At 46.9% G+C, this 21,571-nt stretch overlaps 1 protein-coding gene and 1 pseudogene across 1 annotated transcript in view; one reads left to right on the forward strand and one right to left on the reverse strand.

Annotated features, from left to right (window-relative positions):
- Positions 1 to 13,110: 13,110 nt before the first annotated feature.
- Positions 13,111 to 21,571, forward strand: part of SLC6A13 (solute carrier family 6 member 13) — a 45,785-nt gene continuing 37,324 nt past the window's right edge. Inside the window, 1 exon segment of the mRNA XM_023756685.1 lies at positions 13,111 to 13,312. Within this exon segment, the coding sequence (XP_023612453.1) occupies positions 13,111 to 13,312 (202 nt within the window).
- LOC102433983 overlaps positions 19,564 to 21,571 on the reverse strand; it is a 7,650-nt pseudogene continuing 5,642 nt past the window's right edge.

The raw sequence follows: 21,571 nt of genomic DNA on the forward strand, positions 1-21,571 counted from the left end.
CTGTGCTTCCACTTGACCCTAACTCCTCTGTTTCAATGAGGCTGGAGTAGGTACATGCCTGGCCTGTGATTTCCAATTCAGTGGGGTAAATGGGGATCCTCCCCCATTTCTGGAGTCAGAAGCTCTTCCGGATCTGGGTGTTCTCTCCACAGCCCGGTGGCCCCCTCTCCAGTGCAGGAGGAGAGCGTTACTTTTGGGGTGCGGGGTGCACGGCAGCATAGGGCACTCACTCCACAGGGTATCAGGTTTAGCACCGGGCGTCTCTCTCCCTGGCGCTGGGGAGAAAAGGCTCTCGCTCTGGTAACTGGATTGTCCAAAGTGCAAGGGGATCTCTATTTTTGCGTGGGAGTCGGGACCACTCCTGAGGGGCATGAGCAATCCTGCAGAAGGAAAGAAAGACACAGGGCACCTTGTTCTGCGGGGTGTGTTTCTGTATGTGTTTGGCCTGGCTGGGGAGGTGACCAAAAGAGGGAGGCAAAGCCTGCAGCGCGGGTGTTCGCAGGCGGTCCCCCATCCCACTTCCCGCCGGGCCCTACCCTGTTTAGCTTCCGCTAGGAGACGAGATGGGGGTGGTGATGGTGGTGTTCAGGCTGGGAGGGGGGAGGGGGGCAAATGCTGGCGGAGTCCTCCCGGTCCCCAAAAGCTGCTGCCCCAGCTTTCAGCCTGTTCTCCGGGGCCGCCCCGCTGCGTGCGCCCTCTCCCCTCCCAGCTCTGCTCTGGCTGTGCCTTCCATCTGCCCCTTCCCACCTCCTCAGGTTTGAAGGGAGGGAAGAGGGCACCTCCTAAGGGGCCTGGGATCCCCTCCTTAGCGCGGAAGGGGAGCCCCTCACCAAACGGACAGGACAAAGCCACCTCCCAGAGCACCCTCCCAAGAGCGGGCGCCGGGCTCTAACCCCTGGGGGGCAGCGGGCGCGGGCTCCGGCGTTTGGGAATGCCGGGTTTCCTCCTTAGCCTTAGCGAGGGGTTTCTCTCCCACGCGCGGGGGCTTATGCCCCGCTTGGGGAGCGCCGGTATTCAAAGTAGCCGTGGGTTCCCACTGCGGGGGTTTTAGGACACCTCGGCGGGACCCGGGGTCCCAGAGTGGCGTGGGGCGCACCCTCCCCTGCACGCCGGGGGGGCGGGACCCTCTCAGGGACTTAGGGTTCTTTTCGCCAGTTGGGGAGCGTGAAGGTAGCTCCCTCCGCAGAACGAGGTACATCCCCCTGTGAAAGAAAGGAGGAGGGGAGGGGAGGGGAGGGAAGGGGGACACACTTTCATTTTGTATAGCTCCTGGGAGCTCCTTTCTACTTGCTAGATGAGATGTTGCCTCATTCATGAATTTTTGAATAAAGCCAATTAGATCTTGAAATGTACTCAGTTGAATTTTGTTTCTTGACAAGCTCCATTGTTTGGAGGCCGAGGAAAATACCTTTCACTCCTTTTAATGTGTCAGGTGTCCGCTGAGTGGACTGAGCTCTGGAGGCTTTTTACTCTCTTCAGGAGATGACACTGTACTGTCTTAGAGAAGCTTCCACACCAGCGGGGCCAGGTCTGGCCTGTAATCACCACCCAAACTGGGAAATAATAATCCTTGGAACGACTACAGCTGCTGGGAGAATCATGGGCAGATCAAGTGGAAGGGGAGTGATCAGACCCACTGTTTTTCGCTGTTAGAGCTGCGAACAGCTGTGGGAGATTCAGAGCTGAAGTGAAACCTAGAGATATCCAGTCTTGCCCTCTTATTTACACATGAAACACTGAGGACTAGAGAGGTGAATTGTGTACTGATTAGGGTCCTATCCAGGACTAGAATTATGGAGTTCCCCCTCCCCAGCTATCCATTTTCCTCCCCATCACACTGAATTTTGCACTTGCCTCATTCTCCCTTTATGCGCTCTTTTTGCCTCCCTCCCCCCTGCAATGGTCACCTAGCAGACCGCCCTATTACAATAGTTGCTTCTTCTTTTTAAAAATTTAAATTCTTTATTGTTTAAAGAATTACATATGTCTCCTTTTTCACCCATTGACCTCTCCCCGGCTGTCCCCACCCTGCAGCATATGCCCTCATCCCCCTACTGTCTGTGTCCATGGGCTATGCTTATGTGCATGCATACAAGTCCTTTGGTTGATCTCTTACCGCCCCTGCTCTCCCCCCAATCCCCCCAGGTTGGACGGTCTGTTCGATGCTTCTATGTCTACAATAGTTGCTTCCTTAGGCTTTTGTTTCTTAGTTGGCTAGTGAGAATGTAGAATCCCTCAATTGCTGAATTTCTTGGTGGAAACCAAGAATTCGGTCAGCAATGCAGAGCTATTGTTGACACAAACACAAGACTAGCCAATCAAAGGACCAGCCATGAAGTTCTGGACACTCCAGCTTGACGGGATGTTAAGAATCTGGAGAGCATCCAAGGAGGAGCAGTGACACAGTGGGTGGGGTAATAAATAAGAATGTTTGAGGAAGATGAAAGGATTTGTGATTATTTATCTTGGAGAAGAAAGGCCGAGGGTGGCTTTTAAAAGAGTGTCAAGCCCTAACTGATTTGGCTCAATGGATAGAGCATGGGCGTAGACTGAAGGGTCCCAGGTTCGGTTCAAGGGCACATGCCAGGATTGTGGGCTCAATCCCCAGTAGGGGGTGTGCAGGAGGCCGCCAATCAATGATTCTCTCTCATCATTGATGTTTCTCTCTCTCTCTCCCTCTCCCAAATCAATAAAAATATATTTTAAAAAAATAAAAGAGTGTCAAGCCTGGCTGGTGTGGCTCGGTTGGTTGGCATTGTCCTGTGCACTGGAAAGGTGCTGGTTGATTCCCAGCCAGGGCACATGCCTGGGTTATGGGCTCCATCCCCAGTAGGAGTCCATTGATGTTTTGCTGTCACATTGATACTTCTCTCTCTCTCCCTCTCCCTTCCTCTCTCTAAAAGTTACTTTTAAAAATCCTTTAAAAAAATAAAAGAGTGTCAAATATAAGATCAGTGCAGTACATCTTCCCTGAGGATGGCATGAAAAATAAGATAGCAGCAGCAAGAGCAGTTAGGCTTCGGGGGTTTTTAACTTTAGCTGCTCATTAGAGTCACCCAGGGAGGTTTTTTTTGTTCAAAGATTGAAATTGCTCTTTTTAGATATTGTCTCCCTGCCCTAATCCCTCACCATAGCTCCGGGCTACAGTGTCAGGATGTAGGAGCCCTGTGGAGAATTTCTTCATTCACTCAGAGCCCCTGATCACTGTTAATCAGCCAAGCCCTCCTGCTGAGACTAGTTACATAAATGCTGCAAGCTCTCCTCTCTGTACTCTGGGAATCAGACAAGAAATCAGGGAGACAGGAATCAGAAGAAACTGGATACAATTGGAAAAGAGTGACAATTAACTCTCCGGAGTTAAAGAGAAAGGTATGATTTTCCTCCCTTGACAGGGAGGACAGAGTAATGGGGGAGGATTGTAGAACACATGCTGATAGGAAAGAGAGCCTTCTCATTAGATTAAAAAAATATTCTTCAGGTCTGATGAACTTTTCAGTGAAAGTAACATTTTTCTTGTCATTTCATCACTCACCTCTTGTCTAAGAAGTTTATATTTAATTTCATGGGCCAGTGATAGCCCAAATAAACACAGTGCTAGAGCTGAACTTGTTAGCATCTCATCTCACCACCTCTGCTTCCCCTCCTCCCCCCGAGTTAAAGTGTAGCATGAAATTATAAATAATGGACTTTAGAATCCTACATGCCTGAGTTCAAGTTCTGGGTCTCCCATTTTCTAGTTATGTGACCTTAAGCAAGTGACTTAATTCTTTCTAAGCCTGTGTTTTCTCATCTTTAAAAGGTCATAATAACCATCTCTGCTTCATAGGCTTGTTCTGAGGGTACAAGGAGATGGTGCATGTGTAGCACTTGGCACAGTGCCTGGCATGTTGAAGTGCTTAATAATCATTAGTAATGGTGATGATCAATGGTATTAATGTTCTTTGTTGTAAGTTTTATTTCTTTAAGACTTTGTGCTTATAGAATTTAGGCTAATTATCCTATCTGAAATTAAACACAGCACAAGAGAAGTTACCAAAGTTTTCAGTAACACCAATGGTTCCTGAGTGTAATATCCTGCACTTTTCACAGCAAAGTCAAGTTCTTGGCCTGCAATAGTCAGGAAGCAAACCATATATTTTTTTCTTAAAAAAAACACACATTTTTATTTTAAATTAATTGTAGACTTACAGAAACATTGCAAAAATAATACAGAGAGCTTCCATATATCCTTCACCCAGCTCCCCTAATGTTAATATCTTACATAACCACAGTGCAATTGTTGGAACTAGGAAATTAACATGTGCTGAGTACTATTAATCTAAAAATTTTATTCAAGTTTTACCAGTTTTCACTAATATCCCTTTTTTGTTCTAGCATCCTATCTAGGATTCTCTCCAGAATCCCATTTAGTTAATTTAGTTTTTATTTTCCCTTAGTCCCCTGTAGCCTGAAGATGTTCCCCAGTCTCCTTGTCTCTCATGACTTTGATGCTTTTGAAGAGTGTGATCAGTTATTTTGTCTAGTTTCCCTCACTCAGGGTTTGTCTGTTTTCTCATGACAGGGAGGACAGAGTAATGGGGGAGGATTGTAGAACACATGCTGATAGGAAAGAGAGCCTTCTCATTAGATTTTGAAAAAATATTCTTCAGGTCTGATGAAATTTCCAGTGAAAGTAACATTTTTCTTGTCATTTCATTACTCACTTCTTGTCTAAGAAAGTTATATTTAATTTCATTTAATATTACACCCAGGAACCATCGGTGTTACTGAAAAAAAAAATTTTTTCTTTTGCAAGAACACCACAGACATTTTATTGTGTCCTTCTTAGTACATTGTCTTACGAGGTTTGTGATACAGTTATTGATGTTTTGTTACTGACTAGAGGCCTGGTGCATGAAATTTGTGCACTGGGTGGGGGGGGGGTCCCTCCTGGCCCGTGCCCTCTTGCAGTCTGGGACCCCTCGGGGGATGTTTGACTGCTGGCTGCTGGCTTGTGTCTAGATGGCCTTCTGCTGCTGCACAGCCTGCTGCTTGAGCTTCAGCAGCTCCTGCATGTGCATGGGCTGAGCCACCACAGTCTGTCCTGTGAACACCATCGAGTGGGTGAGTCAAGTGTGGTGGGAGGCTCACCGTGAGTTCCCTGCGCTTCCCTGAGTCATTGAGTTGTTCAGACTGACTGCCTTCTACAGAGAATGGCACCAGGATCAGGCCTAAGCTGGCAGATGGACATCCCTCTTGCAGTCTGGGACCCGTCGGTGGATGTAGCAGTGTGCTAAGTGGCAGGCAGCCAGGGTGGAGCCCGAATCGGGGCTGGGCACCACATTGCTTGTGCTCATCCTGGCCTGCTGTGCCTGCTGCCACTGTTCATTAGTGCTACTGCAGAATTGGTAGAGGCTCTCACCATGGCAGCTGCACTTGCCAGCTATGAGCCCAGCTTCTGACTGGGCAGTGCTCCTGCTGTGGGAGTGCCCTGACCACCAGGGGGCAGCTCCTGCATTGAGTGTCTGCCCCCTGGTGGTCAGTGCGCATCATAACGACTGGTCGTTCTGGTTGTTCTGCTGGAACAGTTGCTTAGGCTTTTGTTATATAGACTAGAGGCCCGGTGCATGAAATTCATGCACGGGGGGTGGGGTGGGGGGGTTGTCCCTCAGCCCAGTCTGCACCCTCTCCAATCTGAGACACCTTGAGGGATGTCCGACTGCCGGGTGGGATCGGGCCTAAACGGGCAGTCGGACAGGACTGCTGGCTCCCAACTGCTCGCCTGCCTGCCTGCCTGTCTGCCTGATTGCCCCTAACCGCTTCTGCCTGCCAGCCTGATCACCCCCTAACCACTCCCCTGCCAGCCTGATCGACGCCTAACTGCTTCCCTGCCAGCCCGATTGCCCCTAACTGCCCTTTTCTGCTGGCTTGGTTGCCCCTAACTGTCCTCCCCTTCAGGCCTGGTTGCCCCCAACTGCCCTCCCCTGCTGGCCCAGTCGCCCCCTAACTGCCCACCCTTGCCAGCCTGGTCGCCCCTAACTGCCCTCCCCTGCCTGCCTGGTAGCCCCTAACTGCCCTCCCCTGCCAGCCTGGTTGCCCCTAATTGTCCTCCCTTGAGGCCTGGTCACCCCTAACTGCCCTCCCCTGCTGGCCTGATTGCCCACAACTGCCCTCCCCTGCTGGCCTGGTCACCCTTAACTGCCCTCCCCTGCAGGCTTGATCACCCCCAACTGCCCTCCCCTGCTGGCCTGATTGCCCACAACTGCCCTCCCCTGCTGGCCATCTTGTGGCTACCATCTTTGACCACATGGGGGTGGCCATCTTGTGTGTTGGAGTGATGGTTAATTTGCATATTACCTCTTTATTATATGGGATGATGTTGACCTTGGTCACTTGGTTAAGGTGGATTTTACCTAATTTCTCTACTGTGAAGTTACTACCTTTCTGTAGTTAATAATATCTTGGGAGAGATACTTTGAGATTATATAAACTCTGTTCTTCCTCAAACCTTCACCTATTAATTTTATTTATTTTTATTTTTAAATATATTTTTATTGATTTCAGAGAGGAAGGGAGAGGGAGAGAAAGATAGAAACATCAATGATGAGAGAGAATCATTGATTGGCTGCCTCCCACATGCCCCACTTGGGGGATCAAGCCCACAACCGGGAATCAAGTTGTGACCTCCTGGCTAAACTACTGAGCCACGCTGGCCAGGCACCCATTAATTTTAGTATTCATTGGTGAATCTTGTTTTCAACAATTATTACAGTGGTATTTGATTAATGATGATTTTCTATTTTTCTCTTTCCTTATGCATTTTTAATTGAATCCTAGTTTTCAGAACTCTAGTTTTCTTATTTATTTATTTATTTATTTATTTATTTATTTATTTATTTTAGTATAAACTCATGAGTGTATTCTGTTCTTTGGGTTATAATCCAATACTATCGCTATTCATTTTGTTGTTCAAATTGTTCCAGATTTAGAAAACCATAATTTGTTGTTTAGTTTATTATTCCACTTGCTCCTGTCTTTCTTATTAGTGTGATATTTGAAAAGAGATAAGAAAGGTCAACAGGGTCTCACCCCTGTGATTAAACAGAACTATGCCTATTAATGTAAAGGTCTCCAGGGGAGAGGAGCCCACCACTTCCTACACCAACCCCTTCCAATGCTGAAACTAATGTTGCTCAGAAATATTCTTTTTGAAATGAACCATGCTCTTTCTTCAATTTATTCACTCGTGTTCCACTCCCAGTAGAGACAAAAACTTGCTGGGAGAGTATATCATGGCATATGATCATTGAAATATGTCCAGGGTTAATTTGATAGGAACCAGACCTCATAGCCTGCTCTTTGAATGGTTCACGTTGTTTCACACAGATGCTGGGGAGCACAGCCTTCAGTATCCTTGCTAACAATCTCCGGTGAGTCTTCAAACTAATGCAGCCTCTTGATAAGAACTCTTGAATATTGACTCTACTGTGACCTGTTTCCAGGTTTCCTGACCCTGCATCCAGGAGACCGAAGGATGATGGTGGCATGAAGTAGACAGAAGGCTAATCATGCCTGATTGTGCTAAACCTCCAACAGGGAGTCGTGATGAACTAACACTCATCTTCCAGTAGTTCTCAAACTTTTAAAAACTACAGTCAACCTAGACAGGGCAAAAGACCCATCACATCCTATGTTACAGAGAAGAAGAATTTAGGAATAACAAGGATTTGGAGAGAAATGAAACAACAATCAAAATGGCAATTTGGCAGCAGTTATATAAAAAACAAGATCAACTAGTAAAACCAAGCATTTCGCAATATAAGAGCAGCCACTCAAAACCAACTCAGGCTGATCCTGATGGTGCCTGATGATCCCCGGTCTTTCCTGGAAACTGGAGATTCCAAGTGCTCACATGTATGAGGACACAGGAGGGGCGTATGCCATTGCCAAAGGTGGATGGTGTCCCAGCTTCTTAGAGAACGAATCTGGGTCCTCAGTAAACTCCAGTTATCTCGTAATTTTAGATTACAAGTGCCAGAATTTCCAGTGCTTAGTAACTCAATTAATAGGTCATTAGTCTTTCAACAATAACAATTTAATTTAAAAAACAGGTCATTAGTAAGTACCACTCACTGAAAAGTAAAAATGGGAGCTTAATAGCATTGTCTTTGAAGATGGACTCTTTTTGAATGAATTGGCAGACTCTCTCAGAGGACCCTTTTGGTCTATTGCTTTATTTTACACAGTTAAATCAGATGGACGGATGGTTATAAGAGAGTAAGTAAAAGGGGCAGCTGAAGCATAAGAATAACAATCTCCACCAGGTTCCCTAGGAATTATGATGTGCTTCCCTGTCCCTGCTCCCATGCCCTAGAGACGGATGAGGGGTGAGAGAGACAGAAACTCCCTTAGACTTTGTGCTTTACCTTCCTTTCCACACTTTGGGATCCTTTCAGGCACATTGTTATTATCCCATTCAGTCCTCCACCCCACCCCCGTCCTTAGCCCCTACCCAAGACTCATTCCTTCTATCTGGCCTGAGTCCAGCTTTGCTCTGGGGTCTCCCATCCCCTTCAAGAAAACTTCCCTCCTCATTGGGAATAGTTCCTTAAGGATAAAACGTAGCTACCTTTTGAGGGCTTGCTATGCATGGTCCTTTACATACAGGACACATGTTCTCCTGAAACCCCACACAGCCTTGCAAGGGAAGGAATATTCTACCCTTTCCATGGATGAGACAACAAAACTTGAAGAAGTTGAATACCTTGCTCAAGCCACAAACTGGAAGGCGGCAGAAGCAGGATCAGCAGCTTCTGCCTGGACCATCTGGCTCCAAAGCCTAAGTAGCTTTCCACTGCACTGCTCTTTGGCCAGTGGTGAGCGGGGCCTCTTCCCTCCAGCTGAAAGGAATGGTCCTCTACTCAGCACAGATGCCTCCTGGCTGCGCCTGCCTCAAAGCAGAGCTCCCCTGACTGTCTCTGCCTCCTCTTCACAGCCAACTCCTTGCTTATGATGGGTTTAAGGCTTTGTTTTATTTTAAACATTAGCACTTTCTTTTCTTTATTGGTTTAAATATTATTTAAAAATCAATTCTAGCACATTATTTAAAAATTCAAACAATACTGAAGCTCAAAAAGCAGAAGTGAAAATGTCTGTTTACATCATCTCCTGGCTCCAGCCCTATTCTACTATAAGCTATTTGATGAATACTTTTCAGACTTTTCTATATGTATAGCCTATATAATAAAAGGCTAATATACAAAGTGTCCCCTCGACTGGGAGTTCAACTGGGGAGTTCAACCAGGAATTCGACCAGGGGGCGAGGCCTGCCAGCCAACTGCCTGTGGCCCCTTCCCCTGGCCACCCTCCCTCCAAACGCCCCCCCAACTCCGACCAAGGGTGGAACCAGCCTGTCAACCACCCATGGCCCCTCCCCCTGGCTGGCCCAGCCTGATCAGCCTCTTGTATATATACTAGAGGCCCGGTGCACAAAATTTGTGCATGGCTGCAGTCCCCAGGCCTGGCCAGCAATTGAAGCGTGAGCATCTGGCGTGGAAGGGCAGGTCCCAGCTGACCTCTGGGCCCTTGGCAGCACCTGGATCCCCGGACCCCCATGCGCCCCCCTCCACCAGAGTCACGGTGCCCGAGTCCCCACTTAGAGATGCGGTGAGCACGGCTGAATGCCGTGGGCTGGGGCACAGCGTGGGCCTCTGGGCCACCAAGCGACACTGCACAGAAGCTGAGCAGGCAGCACACTCTCTCCTGGCTGGCCTCACAGTCTGGCTCCTGCACAAACCCATAGGGAGCCCGACCAGCCCCTACAGTCCTGGCAGCTGTGGCCTGGCTCACCCAAAAAAGGCTGTGCAGGTGCGGGGTGGGCTCCCCACTGGTGCCCAGCACCTGAGCGTGGGGGCTTCCCCTGCGTGAGAGCCCTGGCGTCCCTGGGGGGGAGGATAGCAGGAGGAGTGAGAGCGAGCTCGGGCAGACACTCCGCATTCTCACCGCACCTCTATCTGATCACCCCCGCCCCCAGGTAGCCGGTGAGAGGTCGCATCATGTCACTGATGCCCACCATGTTCCGCGCTGCCCCCTGGTGGTCAGTGCACATCATAGCGAGTGGTCAAACTCCCAGTGGAACTCCTGGTTGAGGAGACAATTTGCATATTAGGCTTTTATTATGTAGGAGTGTGTGTGTGTGTGTGTGTGTGTGTGTGTGTGTGTGTAAGTGTTTAGGAAGTTTTTCTCACTTCTTAGAGTTCCCATAATCTATGTATCTTTATTCTAAATCATTGTCCATTCCAAAGCATAAGCTGTAAAGGATAAGATAAATGTACTTTTAAATTAATCTGTATAGACTTGACCAAAGGAACATCTCTTCTTGCTGGATTTATGGGAACACTTGAATAGGAGAAAGGGATGGAAGGCAGGATCCCTCTGGAGACCCCACGGTCACCAAGAGGGGAAGAGCAGTGAGCCGCAGGGAGGAGCGTGTGCTCACAGGCAGTTGGCCTGACCTGCCAGGGCGTGAACACACTCCACGGGCTGTGAAATCACTCACGTGTGAGTTGTCTGGTGCCAGGGAAAGGGAGGTTGTAGGAAGGGGAGGCAGGAAGGAAGAATGTGGGCTGGGCCAAGTTTAGAATTACAAGTGCCACAGGGGAGTTGGAACCACACTTTAAAAAGGCAGCACCTTCCCCTTCCCCCTTAGATAATTCTTCTCCCCGTGCCTGGACCACTGGCAGCAACTGCAAGAAGGTTAGTAATATTTTCTTCTCTTCTTTTTTGTTTTTGGGTCTCAGACTACAGGTTGGTGGGATCCCAGGACTTATAATCAAAGGGTTTTTTGATGCTCTCCTAGAAAATGTTCCTGACATTTATGTGTGCCCATGCAAAGAGTATATGCTATTTTCTTTCTGAAACTTCAGTGGTTGTTGACTTAAGGGACAATGTGATTTGGAGAAAGAGAATCCTAGATTGAGAGGGAAGACATTTGGGTTTAATTCTAAGAAAATGAAGGCTTTCTTCTCTGTAAAATGAGTTAAGATTGAAGAACATAAAAATTTTGATAGTATTGAAAGAAAAGAAAAATTTAAATACTTGTGATTCTACTAAGTGATTTCATATATATATGAAATAAGGGCATAAGTCATATATATATTCTCATTTAATCCTTATAGCTAAGTACATCCTATCATTCTCACTTTTACAGATGAGCAAACTAAGACTCAGAGTACTTCTTTTTCCTGAAGTCAGGCAGTAAGTGATATGGCTCAAAGCTAAAACCTGAATCCAGGCTTGTTTGACTCGATTCATAATGTCCTTTCAACTGCACGAGGCTACCTCTGAGAAGCAGAACCCTAACGAGGCCAAGGGACCCAGGATAGGGCTACTGTTTCTTATGGGATCTGGGAGGATGACGAAGTGAAGGGAGATGGTATTACATTAGGCAACCTTCTCTAAAGGACTGAAGAATCTTCTTGGAACCAGCTGCTTGCGTTTCTCCTTCTTATCCCACTAATAATCTCTGGAGTCCATTCCCTATTTATCAAATAAACAAAGGTCCTACTGTTTCCTGATGTTCTGGATCCCTCGGGTAGCTCAGCCTCAGGAGAGTCTGTGCCCAGCCGGGGCTCCGGCTGAGAAAGTTCCGTTAACAAGCACTTTTCTTGAGGTGTAGGAAAGAGTCCATTTGCCCACTGTTCCAGAAAAGGAGCCACTGTATACAATCAGGGAGAGTCATTAGAAGATGCTTATCTTCGACAAGCTGATACATCTAGGCAGCCAGTGCAATCAAGGAATGTAATTGAAAAACCAGGAACAGAGTGGGTTTAGGTCCTGGCTGTGCAATTACCAGCGGTATGGCAGCAGACACGCTATTTAACCTCTCCGAGCCTCAGTCTCTGCATTTACAAAGCAGAGGTAACACTGCTTACACCTCAGGGTTGTTGTGTGGATTAATGAGATAAATGTAGGTAAAGTGCTTTTTCCATAGTAGTTGCTCACCATGTATGAACCACATCCAATCTTATCCTCAATCCCAATAAGAGTCTAAAATAGAGCAGTGAAGGGTTTAGAATTCTTGTTCTTTATTCATTTTGTGTTGTCTTCTCTACGGTAACAGTTTCCTACATTTGTTATCACCCAAAAAGAAAAGAGCCCAGAGTCCATCTTTTCCTTAGGCTGATTTCAGAGAGAGATGGAGGAAGTAGCTGGAAAGATCAGCTCATCTTATTCAGGGTTCCTGGTCCCACTCAACCTCTCTCATTGCTTTGGGAGGAGCTTTTTAAAAAACTGGTTTACGAAATAAAATGTGTTCTTTGATAAAAGTGTAGAAAATATAGATAAGAAAAATTCCTATAATCCAAGGAGAGAAAAACATTTTTCTGGACATCCTAATCTTTCAATGCATATAAATATAAAATATTTTCCCAGCATAATCATATTGTATGACCTATTTTATAACTGTTTTCATTTCACATCTTGTGAACACTTTCATTCATTAGACTTTCTCCTTCAACACAATTTTTAATGATTATATAGTCGTCCATTGTATGTATGTACCATAATTTATTCATCTATTTGCCATTCTTACACATTTATGTATGTTCTAATTTTTTGGTGTTAAAAGCAATGAATATTCTTAAGCCAAAATCTTTACCCACAATCAGAATTGTTTTCTTTGAATAAATTCCTGCAACAGAAATTGGTAGTTGTCAGGATTTATAAAAAGTCCATCCCTTCAATGGTCCCCAGCATACAGAATAGAGACACTGAAGCTCATGCTGATACAGACAAGGGGAGTTGTGGGGTGGCAGGGAGAACGTAGCCCATCTGGAGCCTGTGTGAGTTCTCCCATGTCCACAAACCCAAGAGCCTGTGTGGTCGAAGCAGCATCTGTACACAGTAGCAGCCTTTCTTCCCGGCACAGGAAAGGAATATACATTTCAGCAGCAGTCTCCCAGCCTCTACCCATAAGGAGGCTTAAGGAGGACCTGCACCTGCAGACAAGGGAGTAGGAATGCACTCTCGTCCAGTGCACTTCTTCCCTTGGACATTTGCTGGTGAGGGATGGGAGCGCTTTCCTCCCGGAGTTCCCCAGTGACAGAGTGCCCTGCTTGTTTTCCAGGTGGGATGGATAGCCGGGTCTCGGGCACAGCCAGTAATGGAGAGACAAAACCCGTGTACCCTGTCGTGGAGAAGGCAGAGGAAGATGGCACCCTGGAACGCGGGCACTGGAACAACAAGATGGAGTTTGTGCTGTCCGTGGCGGGGGAGATCATTGGCCTAGGCAATGTCTGGAGGTTTCCCTATCTCTGCTACAAAAATGGGGGAGGTGAGAGCCGCTGCACCACCCCACCAATCCTGGAAGGAGGTGTCCCCGTCGCCTGCACTCACTGCCCCTCTGCGCGGTCCCAGAGACACATAGAATGCTGGCGTTGGAGAGACCCTTCCTTAGAATTCATTAAGGACAGACACTGCAGGAGCCTGCGACCTAAACAGATGGCGACTCTCCCAGGGGTGTTCTATGTTAGCAGGGCACCACGGAAATAGGAGTGCAGGCTCGGAACCAGATGGGCCAGAGTTTGGGTTCTGGCTCTGCCACTTGCTCTCTGTGTAATCTGGGACACGTTGTTTGAGTCCTCAGAGCCTCCACTGCTGCACCTGTAAAATGGGATAGTAATACCTGCAGGGTTGTTGTAAGGATTAGAGACAATGTATGTAAATGCCTAACGAATGGCAGCTATGTTGAAGATGATGTGAACACCAAGCTGTCCCATGATCTTGAGATTCCTGAGCCGTGGCTTTGTGTCTTCCTCTATTCTTCTGGTACCATGACATCCCCTAAGCCATTCACTACCTAACCCCCACCAGTGTCATAACCTTTGATTCCAGTGGCTCTTCCTTTATATATTTCCCACTGAAAATGTGTGTGTGGGAAGCATGAACTCTAACTTTAGTTCTTTGTTGGCTTCTCATTCCCTTCCATTCTCACGCTGGGGTAACTTTGCTACCCCTACAGCAGTGGTGGCCATTTCCCGACACTTTCAGGGAATCCCAGCTTGCTGTGGGAAGCCCCAGGGGGCTTTCCCAGGTAATGAAGGTTCTGGGTGAGCAACGGCTTAGGGAGATTTCCTTGCTGATGGTTGGGCTCCCAGGTTTGGTTTTGAAGTGAGGCTGCAGTCTGAGCTGGAAGAAGGAGAAATGCAGAGGCAGGTCACAGGGGGATATGGTGAGGGGAGTAGTACTTTCACGGGCCACAAGGATTAGAGAGTACCCTAATGCAACACCTACCATCTTGCAGGGGAGTAGCGGCCTCCAAAATGCATCGAGCTGTCTCACAATGGTTTTGGAGAGAGAGAAAACCTACAACACAGAGTGGAGGTGGGAGGAATGGGGAAGAGCACAGAGAGATGCTCTGAGCTCATAGTGTTATTCTCAGGGTTGTGGCAATTGGGGGTTGATTGGCTCTGGGATTGGAGGCTAACTTGTGTTTTTCCAGAGGGGTGGGGAGGGCTGATATGGCTTTTCTGTCCAGGAATTTCTGGCCAGCAGCCTGAACTCACAGGACTTTGTTCAGTCTGCATTGTGAAGGGAGGAGGGAGGGATTTTCACTTTTGACCTAGCCCTGGACACCCCACATGCTTGTTTAGGAATTTAGGCCTGAGCACTTTCCCTTCAGAGAATTGGGTGGAGGGACGGGGCTGGCGGAAGAAGGAGGAGGAGACCCTCTCTGGAGCCTAGTAACCAGCTTAGCTCCTCACGCGGCAGAAAGCTTAGGCGGTGAGCAGCTTTCCCCAAGCCTCTCTGGAATTGGGTGAAGGTTGGCTTGGGAATTAGCAGAACCGGCATGAAGATGTGGGAAAGAGTGATTCCCAGGCCTAGTGCGAGGAGTGATTCCCAGGCCTAGTGCGAGGCCACTAAGTGAAGAAGGGGAAGCCAAAGGCAGCAGTGACAGGAGCAGCGGAGGGTGTGGGGCTCACCCTGCTGGGGGTTGTGGTCTGGCAGCGTTTGGGTCTGGGCTCTGCCTCAGGGCTCTGGGGTAAGTCTGTGCAGACCTGGGTGGAAATGCAGGCCCAGGAAGAAAAGAGTATCCAGGCCCTTGGTTTTTCACATGGTGTTTGCAGGGGAGGTGGAGGCAGAAGGGTGGCTGCTGAGGCGGCTCCCTCCCGGATAGAGCCTGCCCTCCAGCACGCAGGCCACGATGGGCAGTGGAGACTTTTCTCGTTATTGACTCCTTACACCACCAGCCACAATCCCTTCCCTTGCTCAGCGCAGGGCCTCAGGACCCTCTTCTCTTTCCCTGAGGAAGGACAGCAGCTGGAGGGAAGTGTTCTGAGGGGCTTTGGAGCTAGAGGTTAATGCTTAGCTTTGCTGAAGGGCATGAGTCATTGGGGCCACCTGGTGAATTAATGAAAAGGCACCTTTGCCAAGGTAAGGGGGACTAACCAGGGATCCATATGATCGTTGGAGGAACCTGGACATGCCTGTTTTTCTGGTTTTGGGTGCTCCCAGTGGTTTAACCCCTCTGTCATCATTTAACTCCCCTCACCTCCCAAGCAGTACAAGCTCTTACAGAGAATGGGCCCGAGCACTTCTTGTCATCTCCTTGTCTCTTTGTCAATAAGAGACTGAGTCTCTTTTTTTAAATCCTCACCAAAGGATTTTGTTTTTCATTGATGTTTTTAGAGCGAGTGGAAGGGAGGGAGGGAGCGGGCAAAGAAAGAGAGAGAAAAAGAGAGAAAGAGAGAGAGAGACATTGATGTGAGACACATGGAAATTAGTTGCCTCCCACAGGCAGCCCAACCAGGGCCAGGGATTGAACCTGCAACCCAAATAGGTGCCAGGGAATAGAATCTGCAACCCTCCCGTGTTCAGGCCGACATGCTAACCACTGAGCCGCTGGCCAGGGCTATTCTTTTTCTCTAATTTTATGTTTATTATTGAGAGCATTATAGATGTCCCCCCATTTTCCCCCTTTGCCCCCCTCCGACTGGTACCTCTTTATGACAGGACCCTTTGCTGCCACTGTGAGGAAGGAGGGGGGGAAATGGAGAGCATTTAGATTGGTTTGGCCCCCTTTCTCCTGGTGGAGTTGTTTTATTTAGACCCGTGGTTCTCAGATTGGGGCTCGGGCTCTCAGCGGGTGAGGGGAATGTTCTGAACAAGTTCTGAAGAAGGATGCTGGGGTGCTGTGGGTGTACTGTGCTCAGGAACGTGTGCTCTCAGCCTGCCTCTGATAGCACCCATCCCCGTTCTCTAACGTCATAGCTTTAAATAGCTGCTTTTGTGCTTTGGGGTGAGGATAAGCTAGGACTTTATTATAACTAATATTTGTTCAGTGGCGAAGTCAGAGATGAAAAATTCCCCCAAACATAATTTCAGTTCCAAACTAGAAATACAAGTGATGTCTTCTTCTGTTCCCTGAAGCTCTAACATTTGGTAGATCCAATCTGAAGTGAGTTCCAGAGCAGGAAAAGGGCTGAGGCAAGATTATGATCAAACAACAGGTAAACATTTAAACATTGTAGCTGTAAACCAGAGAAGCTGAGAAAGTGGTATAAAGGCCATCCTGCCCTGGCCGGGTGGCTCAGTTGGTTGGAGTGTTGTCCTGTACACAAAAGGTTGTGGGTTCCATTCCTAGTCAAGGTGCATATGGGAGGCAACCGATTAATGTTTCTCTCTATATATAAAAAAAGAAAGAAAGGAAGAAAGAAAGGAAGAAAGAAAGAAAGAAAGGAAGAAAGAAAGAAAGAAAGAAAGAAAGAAAGAAAGAAAGAAAGAAAGAAAGAAGGAAAGAAAGAAAGAAAGAAAAGAAAGGGAAAAGGAAGCCCATCTGAAATCAGAAGCAACTAGCCACTCCAAGCACCTGCCTCATCCTAATGGCTCTCTAGAGTCTCTAATCTCAGTCAGGTGCCCCATCACATAGCCAACCACCCTGACCCTGACCCTGTCATTCAGTAACCATTACTGAGTACCGAGCATGTGCCAATCATTCTACGTGGTTGGGATGCATTTATAAACAAAAAGACCAATTCACTGTCCTTGTGGACTTATATTCTAGAAGAGGGAGACAAACATAGGAAATAGGGAATTTACACAGTCTATCGGAAGTGAATGAGAGCTGTGGAAAAGACCAAGCAGAGCTGGGTAAAGGGGGTCAAAAGTGTGGGTGGGTTGGTCACATCGGTCACATTGGAGCAAAGGCTTGCTGTGGTGGGAGAGTTGGCCCTGTGGTATGGGGCGGGGCCAGGGGGGGGGAGTTCTTCAAGCAGAGGAAACAGAAGGTTTAATGGTCCTAAAGCAGTGGTTCTCAACCTTCCTAATGCCGTGACCCTTTAATACAGTTCCTCATGTTGTGGTGACCCCCAACCATAAAATTATTTTCGTTGCTACTTCATAACTGTAATTTTGCTACTGTTATGAATCATAATGTAAATATCTGATATGCAGGATGTATTTTCATTGTTACAAATTGAACATAATTAAAGCATAATGATTAATCAGAAAAACAATATGTAATTATACATGTGTTTTCCGATGGTCTTAGGCGACCCCTGTGAAAGGGTCATTCCACCCCCAAAGGGGTCGCGACCCACAGGTTGAGAACCGCTGTCCTAAAGCAAGAGGCTGATTGGCTTGTATGAGGAGCTGCAGAGAGGGGAATAATTAGAAGGTGAGGTCAGAAAAGCAAAGAGAATGAAGTGGCAGATTGTGTAGGGCCTTGTCAGCTATTGTAAGACTGGCTTTTACTCAGTGACATGGGGAGTCATGACAGAGTTTTGAGCAGGGTTGGCATGGTCTTACATTTTATTTATTTATTCATTTATCTTTATTATTTATTATTTATTTATTTATTTTAGCATTTAAGGAACAAAATTCTGTTTTTCTTTTTTTAAAAAATATTTTTTTTATTGATTTCAGAGAGGAAGGGAGAGAGATAGAGAGATAGAAACATCAATGATGAGAGAGAATCATTGATTGGCTGCCTCCTGCATGTCCCCTTGCAAGAATAGAGGGGATCAAGCCCCCAACCTGGGCATGTGCCCTTCGCCAGAATCGAACCTGGGACCCTTTAGTCCACAGGTCAACGCTCTATCCACTGAGCCTGACCGGCTAGGGCAGCCGTAGGCAAACTACGGCCAGATCTGGCCCGTTCGAAATGAATAAAACTAAAAAAAAAAAAGACCGTACCCTTTTATGTAATGATGTTTACTTTGAATTTATATTAGTTCACACAAACACTCCATCCATGCTTTTGTTCCGGCCCTCCGGTCCAGTTTAAGAACCCATTGTGGCCCTTGAGTCAAAAAGTTTGCCCACCCCTGGGCTAGGGCATGACCTCACATTTTAAAATAATCTCTCTGGCTGCTGTGTTGAGAACTAATTATAGGGAAGTAAGGGCAGAAGCAGACCACTTTCAGCTGGAAGGCCCATGTTCTGAGACACCCAGGATTTGGGGATTTGAGAAAAGCCAACAAAAGAGACAGAGGAGAAACCAGCAACGGAGGAGGAAAACCAAGAAAATGAAGTGTTTTGGAGGCAAGAAAAGCAATGCTTGCAGGGAGGAGGGAGAGAGAACTAACCAGATGCCGCAGATAGCTTAAGAAAGATGAGAAATGAGAATTGATTATTAGCTTTAGCAGTGTGACTTTGTAAGAACAGTTACAGTGGAGTGTGGGGCAAAGACTGGTTTAAGATCGTGGGAGAGAGAATTGGAAATAGGAAGTATGAGTTGTTTAGGCAACACTCAGGAGTAGGTGAAGTTTATCTCTTATCGGGGTGGTCTCCCTCCTGGGGGTGGGGAGTAAGCCGATACGAGTGCTGTGCTACATAGTGGTAGCCGTGTGCCCTGTGCGTCTGGCGGTGGTGGGGATGGGTCATGACTGACGAAGTTGCTGAGAAGCTGCACATTTGAATTATTTTCCTTGCTCTCCACTCTCAACTCCCTGGAGGGAAAAGCAAACATAATCTTCCACCAGGGTCTGTCCCCCTAAAGCTCCGGCCATAGGGCTGGGGAGACTGGATCACCTGAGGCCCGCTGTGGGAAAGGTGGTAGGAGAGGGTTTAGGCAACATGATTTGAATCTGCCAGGAGGGAATTTAAATTACTTGCCTGCCAATCTCAGTTCAGACAAAAGCAAATAACCTGCCAATTATTTTATACTGAATTTCTTAGTCCAGGTTGCTAAAAACCAGGGGGCAGAGGTCACCTGTGCTGAGAATCTTTTGTTTGTGCAAGTCATAGGCCACCAGCTGGAGACCACCTCATGTTAGGACAGGTGTTCCCCTCTTCTTCACCCCACTTCCCACCTCTTCCCTCTCATCTTCAGTCCCTGAACACCCAGGGCCTGGGTGCTTCGGAACATGGGCCTTTCAGCAGGAACCTCTCTAGCTCCTTGGATCCTGGCTGCCAGCTGACTGAGTTCTTCAACACCCAGAATGGACCACCACAGAGTGTACCACAGCCGGACCTCTCAGAACTAGGGCTCTTGAGGGTAAGGACTGTGGGGGAAGGGCAGCGACAGAGTAAACCTCAGCTCTAACTGTAGGGAGAGAGAGCCTAGGGACCCCACCGTAAAGGGGACTAAATGACACCCGGCACCAGGGGACACTGTGCTCCTTGATGCTGCTTGTAGATACTAAAGAACAAAGAGAGACAAGGAGCACGTTTCTTTCTGTAAGAGTGTCTACATGTGACAGTTTGGTGCCACTTCGAGTTAATTACTTAATGCTCAGTATTGGACAGACTAGTGTAGGTTATAGCATAATTGATGTATGCTCATTGTTGTGTTGCTCATGTGGACTATCATCAGTTTATGTCTTTAAAAATGTCACCTGGAACATTACAGGTGACACTACATAGTGGCTTTTGCGAAGGGTAGCCAGCAGAATGATGCCTTTCTAGGATGGGCATGTGGTCTCTCCCATCCCATGGGGAAGAGTGCCAGGGCATTTTAGAATTTGGGGAAGGAGATGAACATGGTGGATATGGGGGAGCAGCAGGTAGCTGTGAATGCCAACCTCTATCTCCAGTACTAACTCCATCTTTCAGTGGTGGTGACCGGGAAAAGGCCAGAGTGGCTCAGGGGACTCCATGGTCTGCACTTGGGTCCCTCTTGGGCTCCATCCTGCCCCTCACTCCTTCCCCACTTTTAGGGCCAGTGGCTCTGCTTGGTAGGTGTGGACCTTGTCCCCTGGGGCAGGTTGCCCAGGTGCTCAAGGAGTAAGGGAGCAGAACCGACCACAGGACCCACAGCAGTTAAACATTGGCTTGGCTTCTTGGGAAAGAGCATGTAGCATAAAGATGGAGAGAAAGGGCTTGTGTTGGGCTGAAAACTCACTTCTCTCTCTCTTCTTTCTCTGCAGTGTTTCCAACTCTCAGCAGTAACTGTTCATATCATCCACTGTGTTATCTCTTCCCTAATTTTCCCCTCCTGCCTTGGATGATTTATATACTTATCAGACTAAATTGTTTATGATTTTAATTTCTTTGCCCTTGTGGTAATTAAGTGCTTCCCTCAGTGCCTGAATTATGGATGCAGGGATATGGGCAGTTAAGAACTAGTGAACTCTACTCCCCATAGACTTTTGTTTTAAACAGTTTTATTAAGGTATAATTGACTTACAATAAATTGTACATATTTAAACTGTACAATTTGATAAGTATTGGCACATGTATACACCCTTGAAACCATTGCCACAGTCAAGATAATGCACATATCCATCACTCCCCCATATTTCCTCTTGTCCATTTCTCCCACCGCTGACCTCTGCTACCCTATCCCAATGTCACCACAGACCTGGTTTTTGAAATATATATATATATATATATATATATATATATATATATATATCTCACTGTCATTTTAATTTCCATTTCTCTGATGGCTAATGATGTTGAGCATCTTTTCATGTGCTTTTATGAACCCATATATCTTCTTTGGTGAGAACCTGTTCAAATCTTTTGACCCTTTAAAAAATTGGTTGTTTTCTTACTATTGAATTTTGAGACTTTTTAAATATTCTGGATACAAGTTCCTTATCAAATATGCATTTTGAAAATATCTTTTCTCATTCTGTCTTCTTTTTTTCATGTTATGAAAGCAATATATTTCAGTTTCAAAGATTTGACAAGTTCTATAGAATCTCTTTCATCATTAGATGAAAAATTTCAAACTTCACAATGTTCTGCCAGGTAGGACTGGCTGTCACTCACTGGTTTGAGGCCGAACCCATTTCAAGGCATGTCGTGGTGGCACGTAATGGTGGGATGGTAAAACGTGCAGGCAGGTCGTGTACACTGACTGTTAAATCTGCAGTGTTGTGGATGATAGAAGGGACATTCCCATTTTTTTTTATAATCCAGAAAAAGTAACGGCAGAGCTGACGGCTAAAAGACGGGTGTTTGGTGTTATCTCTGGTTCTGGTAGGCGGCATTGGCATTCCCCGATGCGTGGAAGGGACCTTTCTGGGTTAAGAACATTTTGTTCATGTTTCAATTTTGGATGGGCAATCAACACTTAAGAAATTTACATTGGGGAAAGCTACGGAAGGGGAATGAAAGTGGGTAGAATATTGTTTGCACCATTTAA

The sequence above is a fragment of the Myotis lucifugus genome, unplaced genomic scaffold, assembly GCF_000147115.1.
Source record: "Myotis lucifugus unplaced genomic scaffold, Myoluc2.0 scaffold_98, whole genome shotgun sequence".
In the NCBI taxonomy this organism is placed as follows: Eukaryota; Metazoa; Chordata; class Mammalia; order Chiroptera; family Vespertilionidae; genus Myotis; species Myotis lucifugus.